This window comes from Hoplias malabaricus, chromosome 2 (genome assembly GCF_029633855.1).
Source record: "Hoplias malabaricus isolate fHopMal1 chromosome 2, fHopMal1.hap1, whole genome shotgun sequence".
Classification (NCBI taxonomy): domain Eukaryota; kingdom Metazoa; phylum Chordata; class Actinopteri; order Characiformes; family Erythrinidae; genus Hoplias; species Hoplias malabaricus.
In genome coordinates this window covers 7239507-7267285 of record NC_089801.1, presented here as the reverse complement: position 1 = coordinate 7267285, position 27779 = coordinate 7239507, and the positions used below count along the sequence as shown (strand labels likewise).

General features: G+C 42.1%; 1 protein-coding gene across 1 annotated transcript; it reads right to left on the bottom strand.

The window, feature by feature from the left end:
* Positions 1–953: 953 nt before the first annotated feature.
* Positions 954–27504, bottom strand: col9a1b (collagen, type IX, alpha 1b). Its single transcript, XM_066659759.1, has 32 exons — positions 27340–27504; positions 26804–26866; positions 26638–26673; positions 25351–25413; positions 22195–22248; positions 21749–21784; positions 20739–20762; positions 20569–20622; positions 18092–18145; positions 17555–17590; positions 17387–17443; positions 17137–17190; positions 16075–16128; positions 15917–15970; positions 15766–15819; positions 15325–15378; positions 15128–15181; positions 14660–14713; positions 14162–14215; positions 13246–13290; positions 12587–12640; positions 12107–12160; positions 11938–11991; positions 9886–9957; positions 9447–9482; positions 9215–9259; positions 9059–9091; positions 7826–7972; positions 7137–7191; positions 4482–4670; positions 4189–4266; positions 954–2016 (listed from the first exon to the last, which is right to left on the bottom strand). Exons 1-32 carry the CDS (start codon positions 27412–27414, stop codon positions 1811–1813), a joined length of 2052 nt encoding a protein of 683 aa, XP_066515856.1. The 5' UTR covers positions 27415–27504; the 3' UTR covers positions 954–1810.
* Between the last annotated feature and the right edge of the window lie 275 nt (positions 27505–27779).

Genomic DNA, 27779 nt, shown 5'->3' with positions numbered 1-27779 from the left:
GTTTATTTCGAGAAAATTGACATGAAATGGACTTTCTTTGTTTCAGGTTGAATGTAATTTCCAATTTCTTATTAAATAGACTTTTACTTTGGAATTCTTATTATAAGACACATTTTATGTTTGTATTTTTATTTAATTCGATTGTTTGATTTCTTCTGATATTTATTCCATGTAAGTCCTGTAAATGTACACACTGCATTGAAACAAAAATATATATAAAATTAAAGTACGGCCCCGTGGCACATTGTTATTTCTCTTTCTGGCTTGAATTTTTCAAAAAATTGTTCTTTACAAATAACGTCACGGCTGCATTGGATTGTTACCATATGCTTTTTCGGCAGGAAGTGTCACAGTCACACAGCTCCAGGGGCCTGGAGGTTGTGGGTTCGATTCCCGCTCCGGGTGACTGTCTGTAAGGAGTTGGTGTGTTCTCCCTGTGTCTGCGTGGGTTTCCTCCGGGTGACTGTCTGTGAGGAGTTGGTGTGTTCTCCCTGTGTCTGCGTGGGTTTCCTCCGGGTGCTCCGGTTTCCTCCCACAGTCCAAAAACACACGTTGGTAGGTGGATTGGCGACTCAAAAAAAAGTGTCCATAGGTGTGAGTGAATGTGTGAGTCTGTGTGTGTGTCTGTGTTTCCCTGTGAAGGACTGGCGCCCCCTCCAGGGTGTGTTCCCGCCTTGCGCCCAATGATTCCAGGTAGGCTCTGGACCCACTGCGACCCTGAACTGGATAAGGGTTACAGACAATGAATGAATGAATGAAAAGAGCCGAGTTAGCAGCGAAGTATCAAATGAACAAAGACACAGTGACTTTTATGAAGCTCTGAACAGTTTGTAAATGAGATGCGTCAGATCTAAAAGCAGAGACAGGCTGAGATCTATTGTTTTTTTAGAATTAATACAAAAACATTCCAAATTTATTCAACTGTGTATTCGTCAATCTCTGTACAACCTTCAGTGTCACCTTCACTTATTTCCTACGTAAAATAAATACATATCCCATAAATGTCGTATCCTGAAGTTCTACCAAGCAGTAATTCTTTAATTCTACTGAAAGCTCTAAAACTGCAACAGAGGAAAAACTCATTTTCAAAAATGTACAGAGAATGCCCAGGACATATTGCAGCATGGCCCCTTACCTTCTTTTGAAATCCTCTCTCCCTTTTTATTTCAGAAAACAGGCTCTGTAAAGTTTCTGTACACACTGATAACAGCAGACTGGTTCAGAAATGTATCTTCGGCACAGAGCACTGTTCAATGCCGACAAATAAGAAATTAAAAAAAAAAAAACACTTGGACAGAAGCTCCCCTGATAGTGTGCTACATTGTGTTTCAGGAGACAATTCAATGGACTGAGGTTAAAGAAATAAAGCTGCACTCCAAAAAAATGAAGCCAGAAAGTTTTGTAACTTGGACGTCTGGAGGTGAACAACCTTTTTAAAGTTTCAAGAACCTCCACAAAATATAAGGGTTCTGTACTAAATAAATGTTATCACTAAAACCATTTAGAAACCGTTTTTAGGAGCTGTGAGCTCCACCACTTTGGAAGATCTACAAAAGACTGCTTCTAAAGAGGAAATGCTATGCTACCCATTTAAGAGCAGTGACGCAGTTATCTAAAATCTTCTGAAAGATCTGGAAAGAGGAAGAGCAGTGTCCCTGTTAAAGCTGGAGAAGGTGAAAGTTTGTCATTTATATCTGTTGGGCTTAGCACGGGGGGCTGTGCCGGCGCAGAACGTTCTCAGAACGTGAGAATGCTGTGTGCTGCAGCTTCCTGTCTCAGTCCATGTCCCCCCTGGTGACAATGAGAGGACTCAGTTTCCGCCCGGTCCCTTCATGTTGGAGTCCTGTAGAGACTGGTGTGCAGCGCCGGCACTGAGGTTACATGCTGAAGGGTCGCAGTAGCCCGGAGGCCCTGCGGAGCCAGGGGGTCCAGGAACACCAGGCTGTCCAGGAAGACCTGGTGGACCTCTCTCACCGTCACGTCCATCCTGACCATAACCAGGCTTTCCGGGCTCACCTGAGAGTGAAGAGCAAAAGCAGGTAAGACAAATAAACAATGACCACCAGGTGTTTCATGATTCAGTATGAATAGAGGTCTCCAGGACAGTGGTGGTCAAACAAACAGTCCGGGAACGTTTCGTGAAAAGCGTCTGGAATGGGGCCTGGAGGTTGTGGGTTCGATTCCTGCTCCGGGTGACTGTCTGTCAGGAAATGTGGTGTGTTCTCTCTGTGTCTGTCTGGGTTTCCTCCAGGTGACTGTCTGTGAGGAGTGTGGTGTGTTCTCTCTGTGTCCGCGTGGGTTTCCTCCGGGTGACTGTCTGTGAGGAGTGTGGTGGGTTCTCCCTGTGTCTGCGTGGGTTTCCTCCGAGTGACTGTCTGTGAGGAGTGTGGTGTGTTCTCCCTGTGTCTGCGTGGGTTTCCTCCGGGTGACTGTCTGTGAGGAGTGTGGTGTGTTCTCCCTGTGTCTGTGTGGGTTTCCTCCGGGTGACTGTCTGTGAGGAGTGTGGTGTGTTCTCCCTGTGTCTGCGTGGGTTTCCTCCGGGTGACTGTCTGTGAGGAGTGTGGTGTGTTCTCCCTGTGTCTGCGTGGGTTTCCTCCGGGTGACTGTCTGTGAGGAGTGTGGTGTGTTCTCCCTGTGTCTGTGTGGGTTTCCTCCGGGTGACTGTCTGTGAGGAGTTGGTGTGTTCTCCCTGTGTCTGCGTGGGTTTCCTCCGGGTGCTCCGGTTTCCTCCACAGTCCAAAAACACATGTTGGTATGTGGATTGGTGACTCAAAAGTGTCCGTAGGTGTGAGTGAATGTGTGTGTCTGTGTTGCCCTGTGAAGGACTGGCGCCCCCTCCAGGGTGTATTCCTGCCTTGCGCCCAATTATTCCAGGTAGGCTCTGGATTTACAGATAATGAATAAATGAGTAAATTAATGGTGCTAATGTAGTTAGTGGATAACGGAGCAAAATGGAACGCCTACCAATAGCAGCCAGATGTGTGAGGCCGGTTTACTGAGTCATCTCTTAAAAACCTGACCTGTAGTGTGAGGAAATAAGGACGCCTCTCCAAACGTAATGAACAATGGTCAGTCTTTATTACAATAAAAGCAGTAGCAAAGCTCACGAGGCTCACTCCCAAACCCCTTCATTTAAGAAAAGGCAATGGAGCTGCAGCAGCCTTTAGTGAACCTGTCTTTAAAGGGGACACATGATATGTGGTATGCTTTGGCCAAAATACCACAAGGATCAAACTCCACAGTAGCGGGTGCATGCCACAGCCTCCACCATGGAAGCTTGGGGTCCCAGTGACTGCGGCAGTCCTCTGATAAGAGACTTTTAATGTTGCTGTTGTTCCTGGTGTTTAGTTTAGTTGTTGTTATGTCTTACGTTAACCCCTCCCCTGTGTTCTATGATAAGTTCTGGGTGGAGGCTGTTATTTTTAGTTTTGTTAAATGGCTAAATCTGTGTGCACTTCCTGTTTCCCTTAAGATCAAATAAAGAGAAAAAACTGCCTGAGGCACTCTGTCCTTCACAAGGCCAATGCCCCAGTATCTATTTTAGCATTACTGCCTTCAGTATCAGAGTCAAATCCAAATCCTAATCGTGTTTAGAAAACTCTTATTTCATCTTCCACTTTAAACAGCTACAAGTGTGTATCACACCCCAGACAACCACACGGAACAGAACATCAGCCTCGCTGCATAAGCAATGACTCCCAAGCAGCTTATTTACTCGAATCCATTAACTCTGGATCTAAGGCAAACCGCAGCTTGATGTTGTTCCTTATAACCTTGGAAAAACCCAATATGTAACTGTCTGCACCCATCAAATCACGACGATTCCTACAGACGCTGGGCTATTTATGCAGATGTTAAACTGATTGAAAGTAATCGTCAGTGACATACCCAAGTCTGGCTGCACTCTAACGAGGGCTCGGAGTCACTGGACTTGTGAGATTTCTAAAAGCCGTTCTCCCCAACGCTGCTAAATATAACTCCTGCGTTATTTCATGTAATGAACCGAGCTGTTTGTGTTATCACTTTAATTGTTTTGCAGCAGATGACTGCTCCTATCAAAGCTACGGTCCCTTTCCCTTCTGAATTAGAATGAGATCGTCCTGGTGTCATTCGCTTTGGGGTCCTGTACAATGGAAAACCCTCGCCAGTCTGAGAAAAGAGGCAGTGTGTTTGTGGATTGCTGCTAACCTGGAAGGCCAGGTGGTCCCGGCATGCCTTTAGGTCCTCGCACCGTCTGTCCTCTTGCTCCTCTGTCACCCATTTCACCTACAACATGCGCAGAACTCAGTTAATCACTTTCTTATGACAGGGTGAGGTTAAAGAACCTCTCTTACGTTTCATTGAACTGCATCTGGCTTCCATTAGGAACACTGGCACATGTTGTTGCTGTACTCACAGTTTGTTAATATACACATTGTGTCTGAAAGAAAAGGATGTAGATGTTTTAATAATAAAAAGTTGTTCCAAAAACACTGACCCACCTTTAGGGCCTTTGCGACCCATTTGTCCTGGTGGTCCTTTGAGGCCAGGGAGTCCTCTTGCTCCAGCTTGCCCAGGAAAACCGCTATCTCCTTGAGGTCCAGGAGGACCAGGGGGCCCAGGCCTGCCAGGAAGCCCAACAGCACCAGACTCGGGCCTCCTCAGACTGGCAGCTAACTGGGCTAGTTGCTCTGCAGCAGGAAATACCAATGTGTTAAAGACCCATCTACCAACCTCAGGGTTGATGTCAAATTCAAGCAGGTAATTGAACGTCCAGGTGTGCTGTGTAAGTGGGCTCCTGTTCAGGATTAGAGAGGGTCCACAAAGAGCACATCCATATGCACTTGTTAAAAATCTTATTATAAAGCCATTGGAAGTGGTCCCCACAGTAACAGCCTCTAATGTTGTGTGAAGAACATGGCTTTGGGGATTCAATTCTATTCAGCCACAGGAGTGGAGGTCAGGCAGAGATGAGGGCTGGTAATTCCAGGCTCAATGATGGGGTTCTAATCTAGTTCCTATTTAATGGTGCTCAACGGGGCATTTAAAAAGCCTTCCCCAACTTGTTGCCACAAACTTGGAAGCACAGTTCGATAGAATGCTACTGTATGCAGTGACCATAAACGTTCACTTACTAGAGTTAAGTAGAGTTAAGTAAGACTAGGGGTGGGCGATAAGGCCCTAACATAATATCACGATATTTCAGGGTATTTTAGTGATAACAATATTATTGGCGATACACAGGGGTTAGACAATGAAACTGAAACACCTGTCATTGTAGTGTGGGAGGTTTCATGGCTAAATTGGAGCAGCCTGGTGGCCAATCTTCATTAACTGCACATTGCACCAGTAAGACCATGTGCATCCAATGGTTCAAACATTGTGTCCTGAAGGCGGTGCCGTGTATCAGGACGACAATGCACCAATACACACAGCAAGACTGGTGAAAGACTGGTTTGATGAACATGAAAGTGAAGTTGAACATCTCCCATGGCCTGCACAGTCACCAGATCTAAATATTATTGAGACACTTTGGGGTGTTTTGGAGGAGCGAGTCAGGAAACGTTTTCCTCCACCAGCATCACGTAGAGACCTGGCCACTATACAGCAAGAAGAATGTCTTAAAATCCCTCTGACCACTGTGCAGGACTTGTATATGTCACTCCCAAGACGAATTGACGCTGTATTGGCCGCAAAAGGAGGCCCTACACCATACTAACAAATTATTGTGGTCTAAAACCAGGTGTTTCACTTTCATTGTCCAACCCCTGTATCAACACATTGATATTTTATTTCTTATTAAAATTAATTACATAATAAATGACTCACGTAATGAATGTACGCCATATTGTGTGGAACTCTATGACATCATTATGTAAATAAGTCATAATATCATGATAATCACAATACTAATTTTTTTCTACTTAGACTTGTCACCATGCATCTGTCATCTGTACCAGCCCAGACGTTCCACATCGGAGCAGACCTACATCAACAAACTACATACATCACATATTTACACTGCTTTGCTTTTATATTTAGATTTTAACCAGATAATGTGCTAAACAGGGTTCAGATAATGAGCTTAGATTTTACTGCGTGCGAAATAACTCTGAGCAAAAGCCCCGTTTGCCTTCACCACTACCCTTTCCCTAAAGGCCTTATTTAGCCAAATAGTCCCTCTCTAGACCGTGTGGGGAATGTGTTAGTGGAACATAATGCTGGTTTCACACTAAAGTTACCGCTCCGCACAGAAACTTTCAACTTCCTAAATCCCCAGCAATGTGGCACTGGGTACGCATTCCGTTCATGGGATTTAGAATATTCAATCAAAGCTGCTGTAAATTCCCCCCCTCTTTCTTTCTCTCCCATGCTTTGATGTTCCCTCGCTCATCTTTTCCTTTTCAATTTGCGGCGGTAAATTGGGCAGAAAGAGACTGCGGCTGTTTTTTTTTTTTGTGAACTATGTTCCAACAGTAAAAGGAGTGAAAGGGAAGAATGATTATTCACGATTTAAAAGAATCCAATACTCAGCCCTTGGCAAGTGCTCCCCGCCAGGGTACGATGAATTCTAACCTCCATTTTGGAAGGTCTTCTATGAAAATATGCACATTGAATGCTTGACTGAATGCTTGAGAATTTAGAGGAAGGAGCATGGGCTGGGGAGTAGGTGTCAAGCTCATCCCTGTAAGCAGAAAGTGCAGCTCAGCTGATGGGAAAATTAATTTTTCAGTGAAACGTGGATGAAAAAGTCATGAGCCAGTGGAGAAAAGTTGCGGAAGGAGATTGGGGGCGGAAAAAGAAAAAGCAAAAGAGACAAGGCAAACGAGAGAAAGGGGAAAAAAAAGTGCGACAGCGCAGGATGGCAACTTAAGAAAAGTGTTTCTGAAGATCAGGCTTCGTGGAATCAAATAGAATCTTTCATCCGTCATGCAAACAAAAGACAAGTTCACTCTTTCATTTCCCATTGTCGTTTCTTGAGCTGGTCACTGCTTATCTGCTTGCTCGCCTAAAGAGTTCTGACGTTGTGGGTGTCTATTTCCAACTGAGACTGTGCCAGACTTCAAATGGAAGCAAATTAAGGAGGAGGAAAAGAGATTTCAACTTTTATTTATTTATTTACCGCGCTCCGGATGAGCAAGAACTGCCAGACTTACCCTGCATTACCCGCATGCAAACTTGTTTGATGTGCTGATCACTCGGTTCTTTACCCTGAGAACACACAGGAAGACTTTGTATGAATCTAAAAATGGCACTGACATCTTTCTGCCTTTGGTAAGCTCTTGTTTATCTCAGATTAACAACTATAAAAATGTCCCTTTTGTTAAAACACACCAATTTTTAACAATTCGCAAGACCTTGCTGACACTACCATGAATTAGAGTACCTATAGTTTATGACCCAGATGGGTCCAGAGCCTACCTGGAATCATTGGTCACAAGGCGGGAATACACCCTGGAGGGGGCGCCAGTCCTTCACAGGGAAACACACATATATTCACTCACACACTCACACCTACGGACACTTTTGAGTCGCCAATCCACCTACCAACGTGTGTTTTTGGACTGTGGGAGGAAACTGGAGGAAACCCACGCAGACACAGGGAGAACACACCAAACTCCTCACAGACAGTCACCTGGAGGAAACCCACAAGGACACAGGGAGAACACACAACCTCCAGGTCCCTGGAGCTGTGTGACTGCGACACTACCACTACAAATGACCTACCCTCATCGTCAGCGGATCAGACACAACAGTGCTGCCGTAGATTTTTTTTTCCTGTGACCTCAGTGCAGCTAAAATGAGTACAGTATACAGTCTGGTCTTAAAGGGCTTCTCAACTCACCGCTGGTCCCTGTGATCCACGAGGGCCTGGAAATCCTCTGTCCCCCTGCACGCCACGTGGTCCAGGGCTGCCCGGAGGCCCCTCTAAGCCAGGTTGCCCACGAGCTCCCTCAGGACCTCGGTTACCTGGTTCTCCTAAGTTTCCAACCTGGAATCAACAAGCAAATGCAGTGAGTGAGGAACATCCTGGTTGCCCTTCAGCACCACAGGGAATTAGCAGGTTTCAAAACTGTTCTGAACTTGCACTTTATGCATTTATCTACTGACAAAGAGGTAGTGAAGTTTAAGAGGCACCATTAATACGGAAAACATTATTGTGGCATAACATTTAGGGCAGTAGCACTAAGATTTATTATGGCACATTATTTCAGAGACAGAAGGATATATGAAATAACTGAAATGTAGACAGTGTACACAGATTATTAGGGATGCACAAGCAAATGACTGATTTTGGTCAATCTCTGTGTTAATTTGTAAATTTATATAAATAAAGTGAGTGAAGTAAATGCATTAGCAGTTGATATAAAGGATGCCGCTATCTAAGTCACAATGTTGTAGCATAATCACACATACAGGGGTTGGACAATGAAACTGAAACACCTGTCATTGTAGTGTGGGAGGTGTCATGGCTAAACTGGAGCAGCCTGGTGTCCAATCTTCATTAACTGCACATTGCACCAGTAAGACCATGTGCTTCCAATGGTTCAAACACTGTGTCCTGAAGGCAGTGCCGTGTATCAGGACGACAATGCACCAATACACACAGCAAGACTGGTGAAAGATTGGTTTGATGAACATGAAAGTGAAGTTGAACATCTCCCATGGCCTGCACAGTCACCAGATCTAAATATTATTGACACTTTGGGGTGTTTTGGAGGAGCGAGTCAGGAAACGTTTTCCTCCACCAGCATCACGTAGAGACCTGGCCACTATCCTGCAAGAAGAATGGCTTCAAATCCCTCTGACCACTGTGCAGGACTTGTGTATGTCATTCCCAAGACGAATTGACGCTGTATTGGCCGCAAAAGGAGGTCCTACACCATTGTCCAACCCCTGTATCTCATTGTGATTAAAAAGTCTGCTGCCTCCTCCTTACAATGTAGCACTTTATTTAATTCAGGTTAAAACATATATACATTATTTTCATTTACAAATTTTAAATGTCAGTTAGGTCAATTAAAGAGCAAGTGACCTTTGGCCGATTGAACACCCTGGAAATGTGCTTGTGACTTACATCTCCCTTAGGTCCAGTTTCTCCAGGAGCACCCTAAATACAAACAGGAAACAGTCTTAGTGATTTTTAGACGGTCCTTTCCGAGAAATACACACAATCAGCAACAAATACATTTCAAAAATACATTTATTCACGTCCAATGATTGTTCTACTTACAACATCTCCTTTGTCTCCAGGATCCCCTTCGGCACCTTGCTCTCCCTAGGACAAAAGTGTGGCACCACAGAAGAACATAAAGGGATTACCTCAGTTATTTAAGTGCCCTCTGTATCTTAATGCTTTATACAACTGCAGTCACATGTGGTGCCCTTTCACTTGGAGAAATGTGTATTTAACGAATTGGGACTGATGCGAGTGAAATTTCCTTGTTTTTTTCAGCTTCATTCACCTGTTCTCCTTTAGGTCCAGGTTCCCCAGCATCACCCTGTGGAAACAATTTGATCAAAAAATATGTTCAATTTTTATTAAGCAGCTAGTCAGTAGGTCATCTATATTTTATTTAAAATGATCATTCTTCCTCTTCGTAACTCGGTCGAGGATGTGTTTAATTTTAATACAGTGGAGAGATTAGTAAATGCACTCCAAATCTATTTTCTATACATTTTCTTTACCTTTTGTAATAAATAAGTAAAATAAAATGTACTTGTCTTTCAGTGTTTTTAAAGCTAGGTGAGTTACACTAGAATTAAACTCTGAAACACAATCTTACTCATCTGATCACAACAGATGAAAAAATGTGCTTGTAGCTCTTATTCTTACAATTAACATCATTTTCTAACTGTGGTTTCCTTTCTCATGTATGACTGCTTTGAACTTTCATTGCTCACCCTCTCTCCTTTCTCTCCAGGCATGCCTGGGGGCCCAGGAAGTCCAGGAAGGCCGAGGTCACCTTTAGGGCCCTAAGAACAGCATAAATACCACATTGGATGGACAAGCAGAATTTCAATTTCTTTAACCTTGTGCCGGACAGTTGTCTCTCATTTCAGAATCCTTCACTGTACTCCATAAGTTACTATTTTATTTGAACTAAGACCTCGCTGGTCTAGTTCTGGACATTTTGTGTTCTCGCCCAAGCACGTTGAGCGGTCGGTAGTCGGTAGCTGGCTTCACATGTTTTATATTCCTGAGCGAAAGGGGAATTTTGAGTGCAAACAATAAATGAAACATAGAACACATCTGACTTTAAAATAAAGGTTCTGGGAAGACGGAACTTTCATAAGGATTTGCAGTATACACTTTACCCTGGTGTCTGTATGTGTTTGAATATTGTGTACACACTCCATCTTTGATCCCAGAGCTTTTGTGTGCCTGTGAGTGTGTGTGGAACAGAGAGCTCTTTGACTAGACAGAGCTTTAAGAATGTCTCTTCTTACTGTGAAAACATTCCTCTTTCAGGATCCCATTCAGGGCCAGTCTCCGGAGACTGTTAGGTTTTCCCCTGCACACCCATCAGCACGTGTGTGTGTGTGTGTGTGTGTGTGTGTGTGTATTATATATTATTATTCAGGTGCGAATCATGTACTTTTTTCAGTATATTTTCAAAAAATTGATGCTTGTGATTAACTAGAATTAATAGATTAACAGAATGAATACTTCACATTTCATACAAATTTGAATGCTGTTATTGACTAAATTATTAATATAACATCAATGAAATCAATTCACAAGCTTTCCCTGATTCCACAAGAGTAGATAAGGTAATAATACACACATCTGTTGAGTTCACTGAAAATGGAAAGTGTTGTTTATGTAAAATGCTGCTTGGGTGTACTATTTTAATATGAATCATCTACTTACTCTATCCTGCTAGTACACAGTACTATTAAGACTATGAGATCTAATACTAAATAAACTGCTGTGAAAACCCTGTGTAAAGCCTAATCTCGCAGTACTGCAGCTCCTCATCACTGGCACTCTCAGCTTCCACAATGCAACAGTGCCAGCCAGTGGACCTGTGTGAAGGCTGCATCCAAATACTTTAAATATAGCTTTCTGTCTTATAAGCGTTCCTTGCTTTCTCTTGATCTCTAAGCAGAGTTGACAAACCCACAGATCCACATGGCTACCACATCAGGCAAAATTAAGGCAAGCAGAGAGGAAAGGAAGTATTCTTTTAACTTTTAGAAGGTAAAAAGCCAATCTCCACGTGATGTGTGCTAACTAATGACATTCGTCCCGGCTTGTTGGCTGGTAACCAATTACAGTCCCTTCTGCCTCGAAGGCAGCGCTGCCTCCAGAACCATTCTGAGTAGTGCTTTAGCACATGAGCTGATGACAGACAAGGTGCCTTCTAAAAATGCAGACACAGACGATCAGACAGATAAGTGGAGATCTGATAGCTTCAGTTCTTTTAAATATATTTCATATCTGACTTTGGGTTACTGATGTAAGTCTGTGTTTATTCAAGGCTTTGTTAAATAGGGAGATGTTTGCTCTCAATTAACATTCTAAATGGTGTCATTTTTTTCATCAGCACCTGGTTGAGTGTCCCTTCGTGCCCCAACAACTCCCTAATGAGACTGAGAGGATTGGTTCAACACAAGCTGTTGAGAGACAGTGTTCCTTCTCACCAGCCTGACCACTATGAAGCCATCTGCATGTGTCTATCTGACACAGCCCATGAGACTGGGCTTGCACTGACTCCAACAAGGAGTATAGTATAGTATTCCCAATCTAAAACAGTAGTCACTGGATCTCTCTTAATTCTTGTTCACACTCTGCTGGACGTCACTGGTTTTCAAGGTCTTAAAAATTGATTTTTGCTTCCCCTTAGTTTTAGTTTAGTTTTATTTCTAGCCAAAGTTACTCATGGTTTGTTTATATTTGACATACAACATGTCTGTGGTGTTCAATGAGACCATAAGAGCAACATCACTTACTCTAGCTCCTGGTTTCCCCATTGGTCCAGTTGGTCCTTGTTCTCCTTGGTCTCCCTAAGCAGAAAAGTGATGTTAAACCATTTAAAATACAACACATTAGCATTTAACAGTATAATCTTTTATAGATATGGTAGCTTTTTTATTTTTATATTAGAAGGCAATCACTCACTGGTCCACCAATAGGTCCAAGAGGCCCAACTTCCCCCTGCTCTCCACGTTCTCCCTGTTAGAAACAGGAAATTAGATTTAGATGATCTTTGTGTTCTCCCTGTGGCCTCTCTTTGAAATGCTCAATCAGTTTAATGAAATAATGAAATAACATATTTCCCTGTTTAATTATCACATATTTCTGTGTTCTGTCAAACGATTCATTGGGACACTGATGGCTCTCTTTGTGTACGATATCATAACCCTGTCTTGAGCTGCTAGTGAGGAATAGGTGAAGGAATGGTTAGGGATGAGTTATGAAAAAAACATTCACAGCAATTCCTCTGCAATTTGAACTCAGAAACTTAGAAATATTGGTTTACTACAAAGTCATTCTGATTTATAAATCACGCAAAACTGAGTATCCTCGAAAAATGGCATTATATGGCTACCTTAAAGAGTTAATTACTCCATTACAGTACAGTATGTATTACCAACTAACCTGTTTCCCAGCAGATCCCATAGTTCCCATGAGACCCGATTGACCAGAAGTACCCTGAAATTATAAAAACAGCAGCTGAGACAAACTTCTTCTGGCAACAACTATCAACATGTTATCTTTAATGTGATAATAAACAATGCCACGGTATCTTTTCATAGATATCACCAATAAATAGACCATGTTCAGGCAGCAAAATGATTTTCAAAACTGTCAACAACAAGAGTGTCACGATATCAAAGCTGCAACACCACATACATTTGACTGGATGTTTTCCTATTATGATGCAGGTTTGTATTGATATTTTAGATATTCATCTAAATTTGAATCACCCCAAATTTCATTAAATTTGACCTCTCCAGTTCCACCCACCGGTCTTTACTGATAGCGTTCACCCTGGAGTGTGGATGTAAACATGGTATTCCTCCGAGATAAGTGATGCAATGTCACTGTACAGTTTGCACATCAGAGGAGAATGCAAACTGCCCACATCTGTAACATCAGATGATAGATGCCAGTGCTAGAGACATGGGCGGTGATGGCGAAGAGGGGGCCATCCTAGTTGACCAATTAGGACTCCTGGCCTCTGACAGCTAGACACCAACCAGCGATCTCCATGTTACTGGTCCATATGTTATTGAAAACATGTTAATATTACTCACTTTTTCACCGGCAGACCCCTTTGGCCCTGGAACACCGGGTAAGCCCTACACAAACACAAACAAAATACATCAGAAAAACAGTCCAAACAGATCGCTAACCTTTCTATATTTTGTCAAAGGTAAGTGGCTTGTGCAGTTGGATTCAGAATTATATTTGAACTGGTATGCAAACCTACACACAGTACTAAATATATTCAACAAAGTGGCTGCTTAACAAAGCTGGTAACTCTAAACAATATTTTGTAACTCAAATTCCCATTCATTCAGATTTGATAGTTTTTTAAACCAACATTGTTTTGTTTGAACTATCAATGCACTACCCTTATACATTTCTATAAACACATATGTATAATATTTTTGGTCCACTGTCTACCACAGAGCATTTATATATTAATTTATTTGGATATAAATGAAAAGAATTAATTTAATTAATGAAATACAACTCAATCAAGCAATCAAAATGGCACTTTTGTAAAAACATTGGCAGAGAACCATGAATATTCTAATGAAATATATATGTTTGGTATGGAACTTCTGGAAGCAGCAGACAAATATTTTTTTTAATGTTTTATATAAATACTTAGATGCAAATAGCAAAATCAAAATCAATAGGAACACTTTAATGCAATAAACAGCTCTAAAAAGAAACATAGTGTAGGATAAATATAAATATTAGTGATAGTAAATTTTTCAGGATTATTTTTAAAAAATTAAAACCACAAAGAGCAAAAGAAAAGAAAAGAAAAGTAAAAACGTTTTAAATACAACACAAAGAAAAGAAAATTTGATCAAATAGTGAAAAACAAACTGCAATTAATCATCAGCAATGATGTTATGTTTGTGATAGTTTTCACAGTTTTACTCAAGTGTGGCCCTTTGTGTGATATTCAATTCCAAAAATGTGGATCATACTTACAGGAAGCCCTTGTTGTCCAACCTCCCCAGGAGCGCCAGCTTTGCCAGGAGTCCCCTGTGTGAAATGTAGTTTCATGAGTCTTAACACAATGAGCTTTGGATTTCTAATCTGACTTCACACTTCATTTTTATTTTAAATGTCCGTAACAGATTATCTAACTCCGGGGCACACTGGGTCCGAAGCCTACTCAAAATTACTGGGCACAAGTCAGGAATGCACCAGTCCTTCACAGGGCAACACACACTCACACATTCACTCACACCTATGGACACTTTTGAGTCACAAATTCATTTACCAACATGTGTTTTTAGCATGTGAGAGGACACCAAAGAAGCCAGAGACAGTCACCCAGAGTGGGACTTGAACCCACAACCCCAGGACCCTGGAGCTGTGTGACACCTGCGCCACCGTGTCTAACTTCGTCTAACTTCACAACTTACTGAATTATAACTTTAGACTGAAATGCTTTATATGTCGTATAATTCCCAATTACTATACCTTAGGTCCAGGCATTCCAGGAATTCCCTCTCGTCCATCTACACCAGGCAAACCCTAAAAATAGAAAAAAATCCCCATGATTGCTTGGCTTAAAATCATATTTGTAGATTAATATACAATGGATCTGGAAAATAAAAACATAAATCATGGGCAACAAGCGGCTGTGTGTTGCCACTTTTTAACAGTAGGCTATAGATGCCAAGCAAGATAAGAAGATAGGTACATTTTTTAAGTTTGTGTATTAACACAGAATTTAACTGATGTATGGTGTTATGTGCATGGATGAATGAATGACTGGATGGTTTTGTTTTTATTCTCAGATGCAAATCAAGTCTCAAATCGCATTTATCAATAACAACCCTCCAATACACATAGCATTTATACAAATATAAACAGTAAACAGTTTTGTAGGTAATAAAACAAACGTTGTTATCATGTGCCGACTTTGACATGCTGACATGTACTTACACTCCCACCCTTTGGCCCTGGAAGACCAGTGATGCCTCTTGGCCCTTGTGATCCCTAGAAATAGAGATTATACACCCTTCATTATCATTTCAGGCACTCCAGAAACCAATCTGTTAAACACCTTCGCTTGTAATTGTATTATAATAAGGACATTATGGCTTGAATGCAATCAGAACTGGTTGTGCTCTCTGTCATACTTGTTCACCCCTAGGGCCAGGCTCTCCCATTGCTCCCCTCTGACCACGGTCACCCTGAAACAACAAAACAGACCTGCATCACATTTCAAATAAAAAGCCTTACTAATCAGGACATTTTCATCCATAAAACATTCTTATAACACTTACATAATGAAAATCAGAGTTTGCCATAAATGTGACTCAGAAGAAATGCATTCAGATCAAAATCAGGCTTTTCACAGTTAATTGATTACACAAATACTTCTTTTAAACTGTCCTATTAGTTCCTTTATAGTAAGAAACACCTGAGTTTTTTAAAAATCAAAATTAGAATGACATATTACTGCTAAATAATTATTGTTTTCAAAAAGCTGTGAAAAAAATCCTCAGAATCAAGAGTGGGTCGTCAATTACATATCACTCAATAAAATCAAGTGACAGTTTAATGACATCAGAACTTACAGCTGCACCTGGAACTCCCTGAGGACCTGGATCCCCATCATTGCCGCGAGCTCCCTGTAAGTAAAAACCAAGGGGATTCACAGTTTTATAGTTTTATAACCATAAGCTCCCATAGGAGTATCACCACTGAAATTATGAAACCTTTACTTGCCATCTCTCCTTTGGCACCCATCATTCCTGTAGCCCCTCGTATTCCCTGTGGACCCTGATAAGACAAACATTATTTGGGTTTCTTTCCAAATAAAATGCCTCAATGAGAAATGAGAAAAATGAAAATCATAAATGAAAGAGTGAGTTTGAAACACTCACGGTTGAGCCTTGGGATCCAACCTCTCCTGGGGCTCCCTGGTCTCCCTCCTCTCCCTGAGATTTATATAAAAGATCATTTATTTGGAATAAGGGCAACTCAAGTGATAAATGATTTTCAAAGAATTCCAGTTCTGAATCTTAAGACGCACAATATATTGCTAATCAGGTCATAATGGTCTGTAACAACTATAACTATTCATTCATTCATTATCTGTAACCCTTATCCAGTTCAGGGTCGCGGTTGGTCCAGAGCCTACCTGGAATCATTGGGCGCAAGGTGGGAATACACCCTGGAGGGGGCACCAGTCCTTCACAGGGCAACACAGACACACACATTCACTCACACCTACGGACACTTTTGAGTCGCCAATCCACCTAACAACGTGTGTTTTTGAACTGTGGGTGGAAACCGGAGCACCCGGAGGAAACCCACGCAGACACAGGGAGAACACACCACACTCCTCACAGACAGTCACCCGGAGCGGAAATCGAACCCACAAACTCCAGGCCCCTGGAGCTGTGTGACTGCGATACACTACCTGCTGCGCCACTGTGCCGCCCCACGTTTATAACATATAGTTATTTTATAATATCTGCATTCCTATAATAAAGGACTTCACTGTGTACTCATTTCTTTAAATCCCTTGCGCAACAATACGGCCCAAGAGACTACACCTAACAAAAGCATTCCCTTCCTGTAATAGAGAACTGCACCGTTAGCCTTGATTCAAATCATATTCAGGCCCATTTGTGTCATGTGCTATCCTTGTGGGTCCCCTGAGACTGCAAACTGGCACATTCCCACATTGCCTCCACATAGAGTGCTTGATTGTTGCTATGTAAATGACTGGTAGAATAAAATACATTGTCCAATAGTGCAGCTGGAAGTGGGACTGTTTAGTGCATGTGCCTATGGCCCTTTAATGCAGTTAAAAATTTAGAAAAAGGCTGTCTAGACAGAAACACAACTCAGAATACTTCACTAATCAATTTGATCATATCATTTTTCCATCCTTCATTAACTCGTTTTATTTCATTTTAAAAAGACTTGTGAAGTCTTACCTTGTGCCCCTGTTTACCAGGTTCTCCAGCCTCTCCCTTCACACCTTTGTGACCCTGAGAGGTAAATGTTGTTGTATGTGATTACGACACTTATATACATACAGCTACACATTAAACAAAATAAAATTCAATGCACTAAACTGGGAAGTGTGGTGATTATAAGTATTAATCAAAAAAACTCTTTATTTATTTATAGCTCTCTATGCAAGTGCTTGCAGAATTCTTTTACGAAGACTATGAAATTACTTACTTTCATGCCAGGTAGTCCAGGATGGCCAGATGTTCCAGGAGGACAAGCACCGGGGCACTGCAAGAGTCAAAAAGAACATTTGTACATGCTTAATGCACAAGTCTGAGGCCATATAGCTGTAATATAATAGCTTTAATATATCGGTAAAATGTGGTAAATTGATTTTACCAGTTCCATTGTGCCACCCAGTATTCCTGCAGCACCCTAGAAGCAAACAGAAGTAACTTTTAGAATTATATTTGAAATTGCGCAACAATATTTTCAAGGCAAATGCTATCATGGCGTTCCAAGATGTCCTTTAATAATAGCCTAGCCTAGCATAGCCTTACCCTATTGTTCCATATTGTAGATTCTAGGTTGAAGACTATTAATCCCTCATCATTAGTTGCTTAGTCTTTTAGCCCCTCATCAGTGAACACACTCACCCAGAGCATTGGGCAACCACCTTCAGCACCGGGAGCAGTTTGGGGGTAAGGTGCCTTGCTCAAGGGCACTTCAGTCGTGGATGTTCCGGCACGTTGTGGGAAGCAAACCTGTGACGTTCCAGTCCTGAGACCACTTCTCTAACAATTAGGCCACAGCTGCCCCCGAATGAGTGCATGTATAACGCAGATGAACCTAACAGGCTGGTAACTCAGTGTATACTAAGAAGTAGAGGCAGTGGTCACAGCTCTTCTTATAGCAATTAAAAACGAATGTACTTACTCGAGGCCCTGCTGGTCCACGAGGTCCCTGTGGTCCTCTGACTCCCATTGCCCCCTGTAATACGGAAATACAGTTGATGGACTTAAATTTCAGTTTTTGCAGTTACATGACAAAGTGAAATTACAACACTTTCTTAGACAGTGCCCCTCATTTCAGGAGCCCAGTAATGTTAGGGATATAGCAATGAATGCAAATTAAAGCAGATATGCAATGACTCTGTGATTCAGAGACATCTCCAGGTGCTGAGTATCTCCTTTGGTGATGTTCTTGCTTGTTTCAAGGCCTTTTTCCCTTAAGCTTTTCCTTCGGCGTGGATGGAAATCAGATGACTGGGTTTGACATTCAAGAACTTTCCATTGTTTATTTTGAAAAACACAAGTGGTCCCTTAGCATGAGATGTGTATCTTGCTGTAGGATGAGCACTACCCAGTGAGTTTGGAGGAATTTAATGGAACGAGTACCACCATGTTTCACAGATAAAGTGGTAAGCTTTGGATCATGGACAGTTCCTTTTTGCCTTCACACTTTGTTCTTGCTACTACTCTGAGACAGGTTCATCTTGGTCTCATCTGTCCACAGCACCTTTCTCCAGACTCTGTTTATGTACTTGTTTTTTTTAATCTGCCATTCTGTATTTGTAGCTAACTATTGGGTTGTGTCTTGCAGTGTAGCCTCTGTAGTTCTGGTCATGAAGTCTACTGGGAATAGGAGTCTCAGACAAACAGACACCCGCCTCTTGAAAGCTGTTTCTGAACTGTCAAACAGACAACTGGGCATTTAACTTTACCATAAGACTGAAGATCTTCCTTAGCCTACCAGTCCCTTTGTGAATAATGAGCTCACCACTGAGTTCTTAATAATACTCCACACATTTGAGTCTGTCTCTAATGATTTTATTCTTGTTTTTCAGCTTCATAATGTCTTTGCTTTTCTTTGGCACAACTCTTATCCTCATGTTGACAGTTTAGAAGCGAGCCTAGGAATCGTATGCCTGCACTAATGAAACAATGGGAGACACCTGAGTATATAAAAAAACCTGTGAAGTCAAATGTCCCTTACATTATTTTGCCCTGAAATGAGGGGGATTGTGTAAAAGGTGTTGTAAGCATGTTATGGAAACTGTTCTTTGTTCCAAACATTATAGAAGACTTTGTACATTGACATGCAGAAGTGTGAACACGGTGCATGTTCTGTTGTTTTAACAATTCAACACACCCTCAACAACGAACAAGCTTAAGTATGACACAATTAATGACCTAAGTTTAAAATACTGAAGTAAGCAAAAAATCCAGAAGACACCACACTCCTCACAGACATTCACCCGGAGGAAACCCACACAGACACAGGGAGAACACACCACACTCCTCACAGACAGTCACCCGGAGGAAACCCACGCAGACACAGGGAGAACACACCACACTCCTCACAGACATTCACCCGGAGGAAACCCACACAGACACAGGGAGAACACACCACACTCCTCACAGACAGTCACCCGGAGGAAACCCACGCAGACACAGGGAGAACACACCACACTCCTCACAGACATTCACCCGGAGGAAACCCACACAGACACAGGGAGAACACACCACACTCCTCACAGACAGTCACCCGGAGGAAACCCACGCAGACACAGGGAGAACACACCACACTCCTCACAGACAGTCATCCAGAGGAAACCCACACAGACACAGAGAGAACACACCACACTCCTCACAGACAGTCACCCGGAGGAAACCCACGCAGACACCGGGAGAAAACACCACACTCCTCACAGACAGTCACCCAGAGGAAACCCACGCAGACACAGGGAGAACACACCACACTCCTCACAGACACACAGTCACCCGCAGCAGGACTCGAACCCACAACCTCCAGGTCCCTGGAGCTGTGACACTACCTGCTGCGCCCCATTCAATAATATGATTTTATTTTTGTAATCAACCTACAAAATATAATTAATTAAGATGAATTACTATATATTGGCTTATAATCCATGGGACTGACAAGCACATATTGTGAGTGACAAAATCCCTGCAGGTATGTACTTACACAGATTTGGATCTGAATCTCAAATGCTTCTTAGTTTTCAATATAGTGCACTGCATAGGTCATGATATACCAGCTTCTACTCGCAAAAAATGCATAATGTGTGTAAATGAAAGCCATTCACATTCAGCCACCATTACAGAGTCTCCAAATATAACCTTTAAAGAACCATCTGGGTGTAGAATCCATAGTTTCATGACTTTTGCAGTGCACTACAGAGGAAGAGTGAGCCATTTGAAATGTGCCTCTGAATGTAGTTGTTCTCTGTACTTCAGTTTTAATATGGAATTCAGCAGACACCCACTCCGGCAGCAGACTGAATTCAACACCTCTAGCTCCACAAGGGACACGCTTGTGAGGAAGCAGATGTGTGGGATATAAAACAGCAAATATCTAGATATGTGTCTATATGCAAATGAGTTACTCACAGGGGGACCAACTTTACCAAGCTCGCCCAGAAGTCCACCAGGTCCAGGTGGTCCCTGTTCATAAATAAAAAATGTATAAACTGCTTGAAACTGAGAGAGTAAAATCAGTCGAGAGAGTTCTGTGCCAAATTGTTTTATAATAGTAGCAACAGCCAACAAGAATAACTTACAGGGGGTCCATCAGGCCCAACACCCTACAAAAAAGAGACAAAATATCAGTTTGGTTCTTCATATGAGCACTCTGCACTTTGGTATAACGTGTAAATGTTTTTTAATTAATGGCAATATCAGGGTTGAACCACTAGAGGACAGTCACAATTTACCCCTTGTGTCTAGACGTTGACCTTTTGACCTACACACGTTTTTCTCAGTCAGTTGTAAATATCACTTTCTGGTGCAGTCATTACTTTACCAACAACTTTATCTTCTCTATGGTGTAGTTTGCTGTTCTAGTAAGAAATCATGGCTGTACACTATAAACAATGCTTGTAATATACACACAATTTACAATAACATAACTGTTACTATGGTGACCAGATCTGAGATGGTAAAAAAGAGGACACAGGTCCTTTACACCTTTATTTGCTACACAAAACATGGGAATTTATTTTTTAATTAATCTGAGAACTTACATTTACGTTTCGGCATTGCTGCTCGAGATAAGGGTAGGTGCATGAGCTTTGCCTGACGTAAACAAGGACTACTGACGTGCAGACTGACCAATTAAATGTTTACAGAGAAGATTATCGACCAATAACGGTAGCTCTACAGTCAGACCGTCCAATCAGAAGATTTTAGGCTACTTCACCACACCCCCTTCTCACTCAAGCGAACCAATCGGAGTAGGGGAGGGCGGGACTAGTTTGTGAACGAAACGCTTCTCGAAGTTCTATGTAAACTCTAGAAAAACAAAATCCCGGACGTTTGTGAAATTCCGCCCGGACATTTTTTTAAGTCTAAAAAAGAGGACATGTCCGGGTAAAAGAGGACGTCTGGTCACCGTACTGTTACTAGTGTACACCGTCAGAAAAACCTGAACCTTTCATTGTATACTAACTGGCCCTAGGGTAATTCTTTAGTGGGAAAGTCAATAAGGTGCACATTTTAATATTCTGACCCTGCAAATGTTACAGTATTATTTTGGACAGAGCAGTTATTTCAAAAGAAGACACACACTCACAGCTTCTCCGCGAGGTCCAGGCTTACCAGGTTCTCCCTAAATCACAAGAGCACATGTTTTAATATTGCACTAGAAAACAAAATATCAAGAATATGTAGCACCAACAGAAACCATAAATAGAGCACCAACAGGTTATCACCTTGTGTTTACAATGTCAGCCATATGATCCATAATCCTTTGAACACAACTTGGAAATAATTGCCTCGAGAGTTCATTTAGAATCACTCAAGCACAGCAGTCTAGTTACTTTAATCGGAACTGGTGTCAAGGCCTTGTTTTACCCACGGAGATTAAAGAAATCTCTGACAGGATTAGGGCTTATTTGTCATGAGGAATTGCTTTGCTCAGTAATTCCCTCTGCAATGCCGTGGAGTGGGCAAAAATTTGGCTGCTGTACTTTTTGAAGGTCTACCGAACTCAAAGCTGAAGGTTCATTAGCCAGTTACCTTCGGCCCAGGGGGGCCATCCGGACCCACGTCTCCTGCCGGGCCAGTCAGCCCCTGAGGAAAAAACAGAGCAAATTCTTAGGAGTGTCATTATTCATAATAAGAACTTTGTAGAGTGAAAGCATCTAAGAGGCACAGCAATTACTTGTGAAAATATGAATCTCTTACAATGTAATTATACAGAGAATGTTATTTTTGTAGCAGTAGAACTGTGATGGTTGCTCAGTTTAAAATAACTACCCGATATCATATTTTAAATCTTCATCTCCTTTAAAGCTAAAAACTCATTAAATATTTTACAAAAGCTATGCATGGTTCGTTGTTATGAAAAATAAATAAATTTTTATTATTTGGACGGACACTGGCATCGCAGGGACACTGATGTGGTGGTGGTGGTGTGTCAGTGTGTGTTGTGCTGGTACAAGTGGATCAGACACAGCATGGTTGCTAGGGTTTTTAAAGCCCTCAGTGTCTGGAGTGAGAATAGTCCACCAACCAAAAATATCCAGCCGACAGCGTCCTGTGTCACCGATGAGTGACCAGAGGACGACCAACACACACTGTGCAGAAACCTGTGCAGACCTGCAAGGTGTGTCTAACAGACTAGACCGTGTATAAAAACTCGAGCAGCACTGCTGTGTCTCATCCTCTCGTACCAGCACAGCACATACAAGGAGACCACCACTTTGTCAGTGTCAGTGAAGCACTGTGAATGATCCACCAGCCAAATCATACCTGCTCTGTGGTGGTCTTATGGGAGTCCTGACCAGTGAAGAACAGAGTGAAATGGGGATGATAAGAAAGTATACAGAGGAACATGTGTACTACAGTCTGTACTTATAGAACTACATAGTGCTCCTGTATGGTCAGTGGAGCTATAAAATGGTAGTTTGGTGTAAATGCAGTGTTGAATCAAAATTTTAAAAGCCATAGAGCTATTTACCCATGCAATCCCGGTCTTTCCGGGACAAAACACAAAAAAACACTTCAGTGCCATCTTGTGAACAGACACAACAAAGGAAATAAACGAATGTGCGCAGATTTCACGGCTCTGAATCATGTAAAATATTAATCGCCTCCTACAATAAATTTTCTTTAAAAGTGGAAACAAGTAGGGATTTGAGCGCAGTTGATTAATCAGCTTCAGTGTGAAAACAAACACCAGTTTATCAGGCCTCATTCACACAACATTTACATGAAGCATGTCCTAATTCATGCAGATGTGAGCCAATGAGAGGACTGAATTTTGAGGGTCATGAGCCAATAGATGTGCTCTGAGTTGGAGGTGGAGCAGTGAGTGCACTGTTCCCCCTGCTGACCAAACTTCATATTGTTAAAATTACAACATAAACATGTTTAGATTTATTTGAGGTGGTACAATAATGTTATTGTGTAGTGAAGTGTTTTTGTTTAGGCCATTGTTTCTTTGGGCGGTATCATTCATTCATTCATTCATTATCTGTAAGCGCTTATCCAGTTCAGGGTCGCGGTGGGTCCAGAGCCCACCTGGAATCATTGGGCGCAAGGCGGGAATACACCCTGGAGGGGGCGCCAGTTCTTCACAGGGCAACACATACAGACACACATTCACTTACACCTACGGACACTTTTTTTGAGTCGCCAATCCACCTACCAACGTGTGTTTTTGGACTGTGGGAGGAAACCCACGCAGACACAGGGAGAACACTGGGCGGTATCAGAATATAATCATAGCACAGTCTTAAAATGGAACATGGGGTAAGTGCAGAAATAAGAAAGTGGACTGTCAGCAACATGAGACAATAAGACAATCAGAGAATAATCACTATCGAATAACAAGCCAATAAAGGTAAAGCCTTAAATATTCTGGAGAATCGCTGTTCATATGGTCACAAAAACATGGTTTCGCATTATGGCAATACATTACTGTTAGCATGTAACTGCAAAACTGCATAGAAATTAGCACTCAAACAAGTGGATGTTTTTATCAGAACGCCTGCACATGAACACTTCATTCACATATAATTTACAAGAAGCACACTAATGAATGCAGATACTGTGACTGAAATGCATTAAACAGCTCCTGAGCCGATGGTTGTTCTTGTGGGTAGAGCCTCAATAGCTTTACCTTGTTAAAAACTCAATTACTGAAATATAACGAAATGTAAATTAAAATGTAATGTTACTGCTGCATTTTTAACTTAAAGTCATAACGAGTTTTCTCATATGTCTAATGTGCATATTAATAGTGACAGACCTGGAAGAATATGACCAGGCAGGAATGTATTCTATTAGTGTGTATCCTCCCCCAGTGCTCACTTTGACTCTGATATACAGGACAAGATACATATCTACAACCAACCTTCCAGCAATCAGTAAACTCCAAGCATTTTAGCTTCATGCCATCTGACCATCTCAAATAACCCACATTCACACACCTCATTTCACACCGTCTTGAGGGTTTTCAGGAAGAGACATCCTCTGTGTCTGCCTCACACTAACAACTCTCATTGAGAGAAGTATAGCATCAAGGCATCTATGTGAAGCTCAAGAACTACTAGGAAAGAGTATGTGTACTTGCTTTGCTTTTAGTCTGTGTATGGTCAGAGTAGCCTAGTAAATCACATGCTTAATAATAACAGTAAAGTAAACTTTGCACCAATTTAACACCCGTCAGAAAAGAGAGTTCCACAGGAATGTGTTAGATCAGTAATTATCATCTAAAGTAAAGTTGTGTTATGTTTATTATTCACGTGGAAATACATCAAAACCTGTTTCAGTGCATAAACCATGATACTTTATTATAGTTACTGTTACTGTTATTGTTCTTCTCTGACTATGTATGAGAGCAGCTATGGGCAGAAGAGGCTTTATTTTCTTAACCCACTCTACCTATTTTCACAGGGAACAGACTTTAATTAAGTCCAGTTCTCGAGGTCTCCAGGCTTAAACAAAAAGACTGTTGTCTAAAGGAGGAAGCTCTTCCTGGGCTCGTTACTTCAGTCCAGCATGAGAAATTCCCTGCATTTTTGCCTGTTTGCAGAGGTCTTCCAGCCCCCCTCCCATCCCCTCACACACAACAGATCTCCCAGTCCTTTAGATTATATGACAGTAAAAACAGTAATCACAGCAGCAGTGCCATCAAGTCTCAAAGGAACTTAGCAGCAAAGCACTCACATCAGCTCCAGGTAGCCCAGGAAGTCCTGCAGAGCCGGGTTTTCCAGGATCACCATCAGGTCCCTAGAGTTTAAAACAATGGAACAATGCATGAGCTGTAATAACAATTATTACTCAATGACTGCTATAACAACAGCTAGCAATTCTTTCCTACTTCTGGTAAAATATCAGTAAATCTGTATCACAGTATCTCTTATGTTATGTTTACTCATAATATTTAATTTATATTAAATTCCACAACTGCCTTCTCTTACTGACTTTGTGGAGCGAATCGTTCAAATAAACATCGACTCTTTCATTTGTAGCCTGTTAGAACATACTATATACAGCACGTACACCCGTAGTTTTGATGCTCTTTTCGTGAACGTTGCAAATATGTGAACTTGGGCCTCCATTTTCAGCACTTGCTAAAAACATTCACTCCAAACCCCATCAGTCAGAGCCCACCTCTGGCGTTACAGACCACCTGTCTCACCTATTAACCTATGTGTCACCACAGATCACCTGATTCCTCTTAGAAGTTACCACCCTTTTATGAGATCAGGTCTCCTGGAGCAGAGACGTTATGCAACTGTAGGGTGTGTAGGCTTGCTCATCTATAACATGGATTCATGTTAAAAAACAAAATGTTCAGTTACTCGTTGTTTACATGTACAACAACTCAAATACAAAGTTTGTTTCATTCATTATCTGTAACTCTTATCCAGTTCAGGGTCACGGTGGGTCCAGAGCCTACCTGGAATCATTGGGCGCAAGGCGGGAATACACCCTGGAGGGGGCGCCAGTCCTTCACAGGGCAACACACACACACACATTCACTCACACCTACGGACACTTTTTTTGAGTCGCTAATCCACCTACCAACGTGTGTTTTTAGACTGTGGGAGGAAACCGGAGCACCCGGAGGAAACCCACACGGACACAGGGAGAACACACCAACTCCTCACAGACAGTCACCCGGAGCGGGAATCGAACCCACAACCTCCAAGTCCCTACCAGGTCGCTACCTGCTGCACCACCGTGCCGCCCAAGTTTGTTTCATATCGTCACTAATTATTTCAAATGAAACTGTAAATTCACAATTAGAAAATTAGGTAAACTTTAAAACCCATAATTTCCCCAAAAAACACACCGCAAAGCCATCAATGCATGGGTTTCTGTGAATTAAAGGGTCACGGTTCAGAACGGAGGCACATCCATTAACACCATATGTATTTACCTCAGGTGGGCTTTAATAAGGTAATGATTTGCAAATATGTAATAAATAAATAAACACTTGATACTTACAATGGGGCCATCGTCTCCATCGTCACCTCTGTCTCCCTGAAAAACAGTAACTTTACCACGCTGTCCAGACTAATGGTAATTCAATGGGGGTGTGGCCTCCCAGTAGGTAACAGATAACTGATTTATAAAGCAGATAAAGGATTAAAAACATGATGACTGAACTCACAGATATACCGTCAATTCCTGGGACACCCGGAGGTCCTGGTGGGCCCGATGGTACTCCATTTCTCTGTTAAGAAGAAAACAAAATAAATAATAATATGGCTAATGTGTGCTTAGAGACTTCAGGCCTAGTGAGTGAAACATGTAATGCAGACCATAAAAAAGCACTCTGTAAGCAACAATGAACTGTGCTCGCATGTTTACTCTGAAGCAGCAGTTTCTAATATGTACAGTGATGGGACATGGCAAATATGACACAGCTTGCCCAAGGGTATGAGCAGTAATGTCTACTGACCAAAGAAAAATAAATAAATAAACAGTAGGACGTCTGGCAACTCCATAAAAACAACAGTAAAGTCTAGAACATGCATGTTTACGAAGGTTATATTGGGATTTTGAAGTTTTATTGCATTAAATGAGTCCATTTCCACATGTAAATCCCACAAGAGGCTCTTCCAAAACACCAAAACATGCGGCTTACCTCAAACCGAGCCTCGGTTATCTGTAAGACACAGAGCAGAGTGCAGAAGGTGAGTTTACCTGAGCTGAAGTGAGGTGGACTATTCCCAGCAAAAGCAGCAGGAGCGGCCCGCGCGGGCTCGATGCGCGAGCCATGGTCTTCCCGCCACACACAACAGCACAGAAACACACTGCGTTTTCTTCGCCTTCAGATGGACACAGGGACTCCCCGACCAGACCACCCTAATGAACACCTTTCAACTAACTGGAAGTCCAGAGACACCATAACCACGGGGGCCTCATGTTTATGCATGAGCTCGCGGAGGAGGGAGGTGACTGATTGGAGGAGAATGGGCGGTAATGAGTGAGAGGGCACTGGGACGGAAGGAGGGGCTGGGGGGCGTGTCCCAAACCGACCTCCCGCCCCCAGTGGACTTCAGATTTAGAATTAGTGGCGCTTCAGTGTTCCTCTTACTTTTGTCTATTCTCTCGTATTTTACACCTGAACGCGCACTTTTATT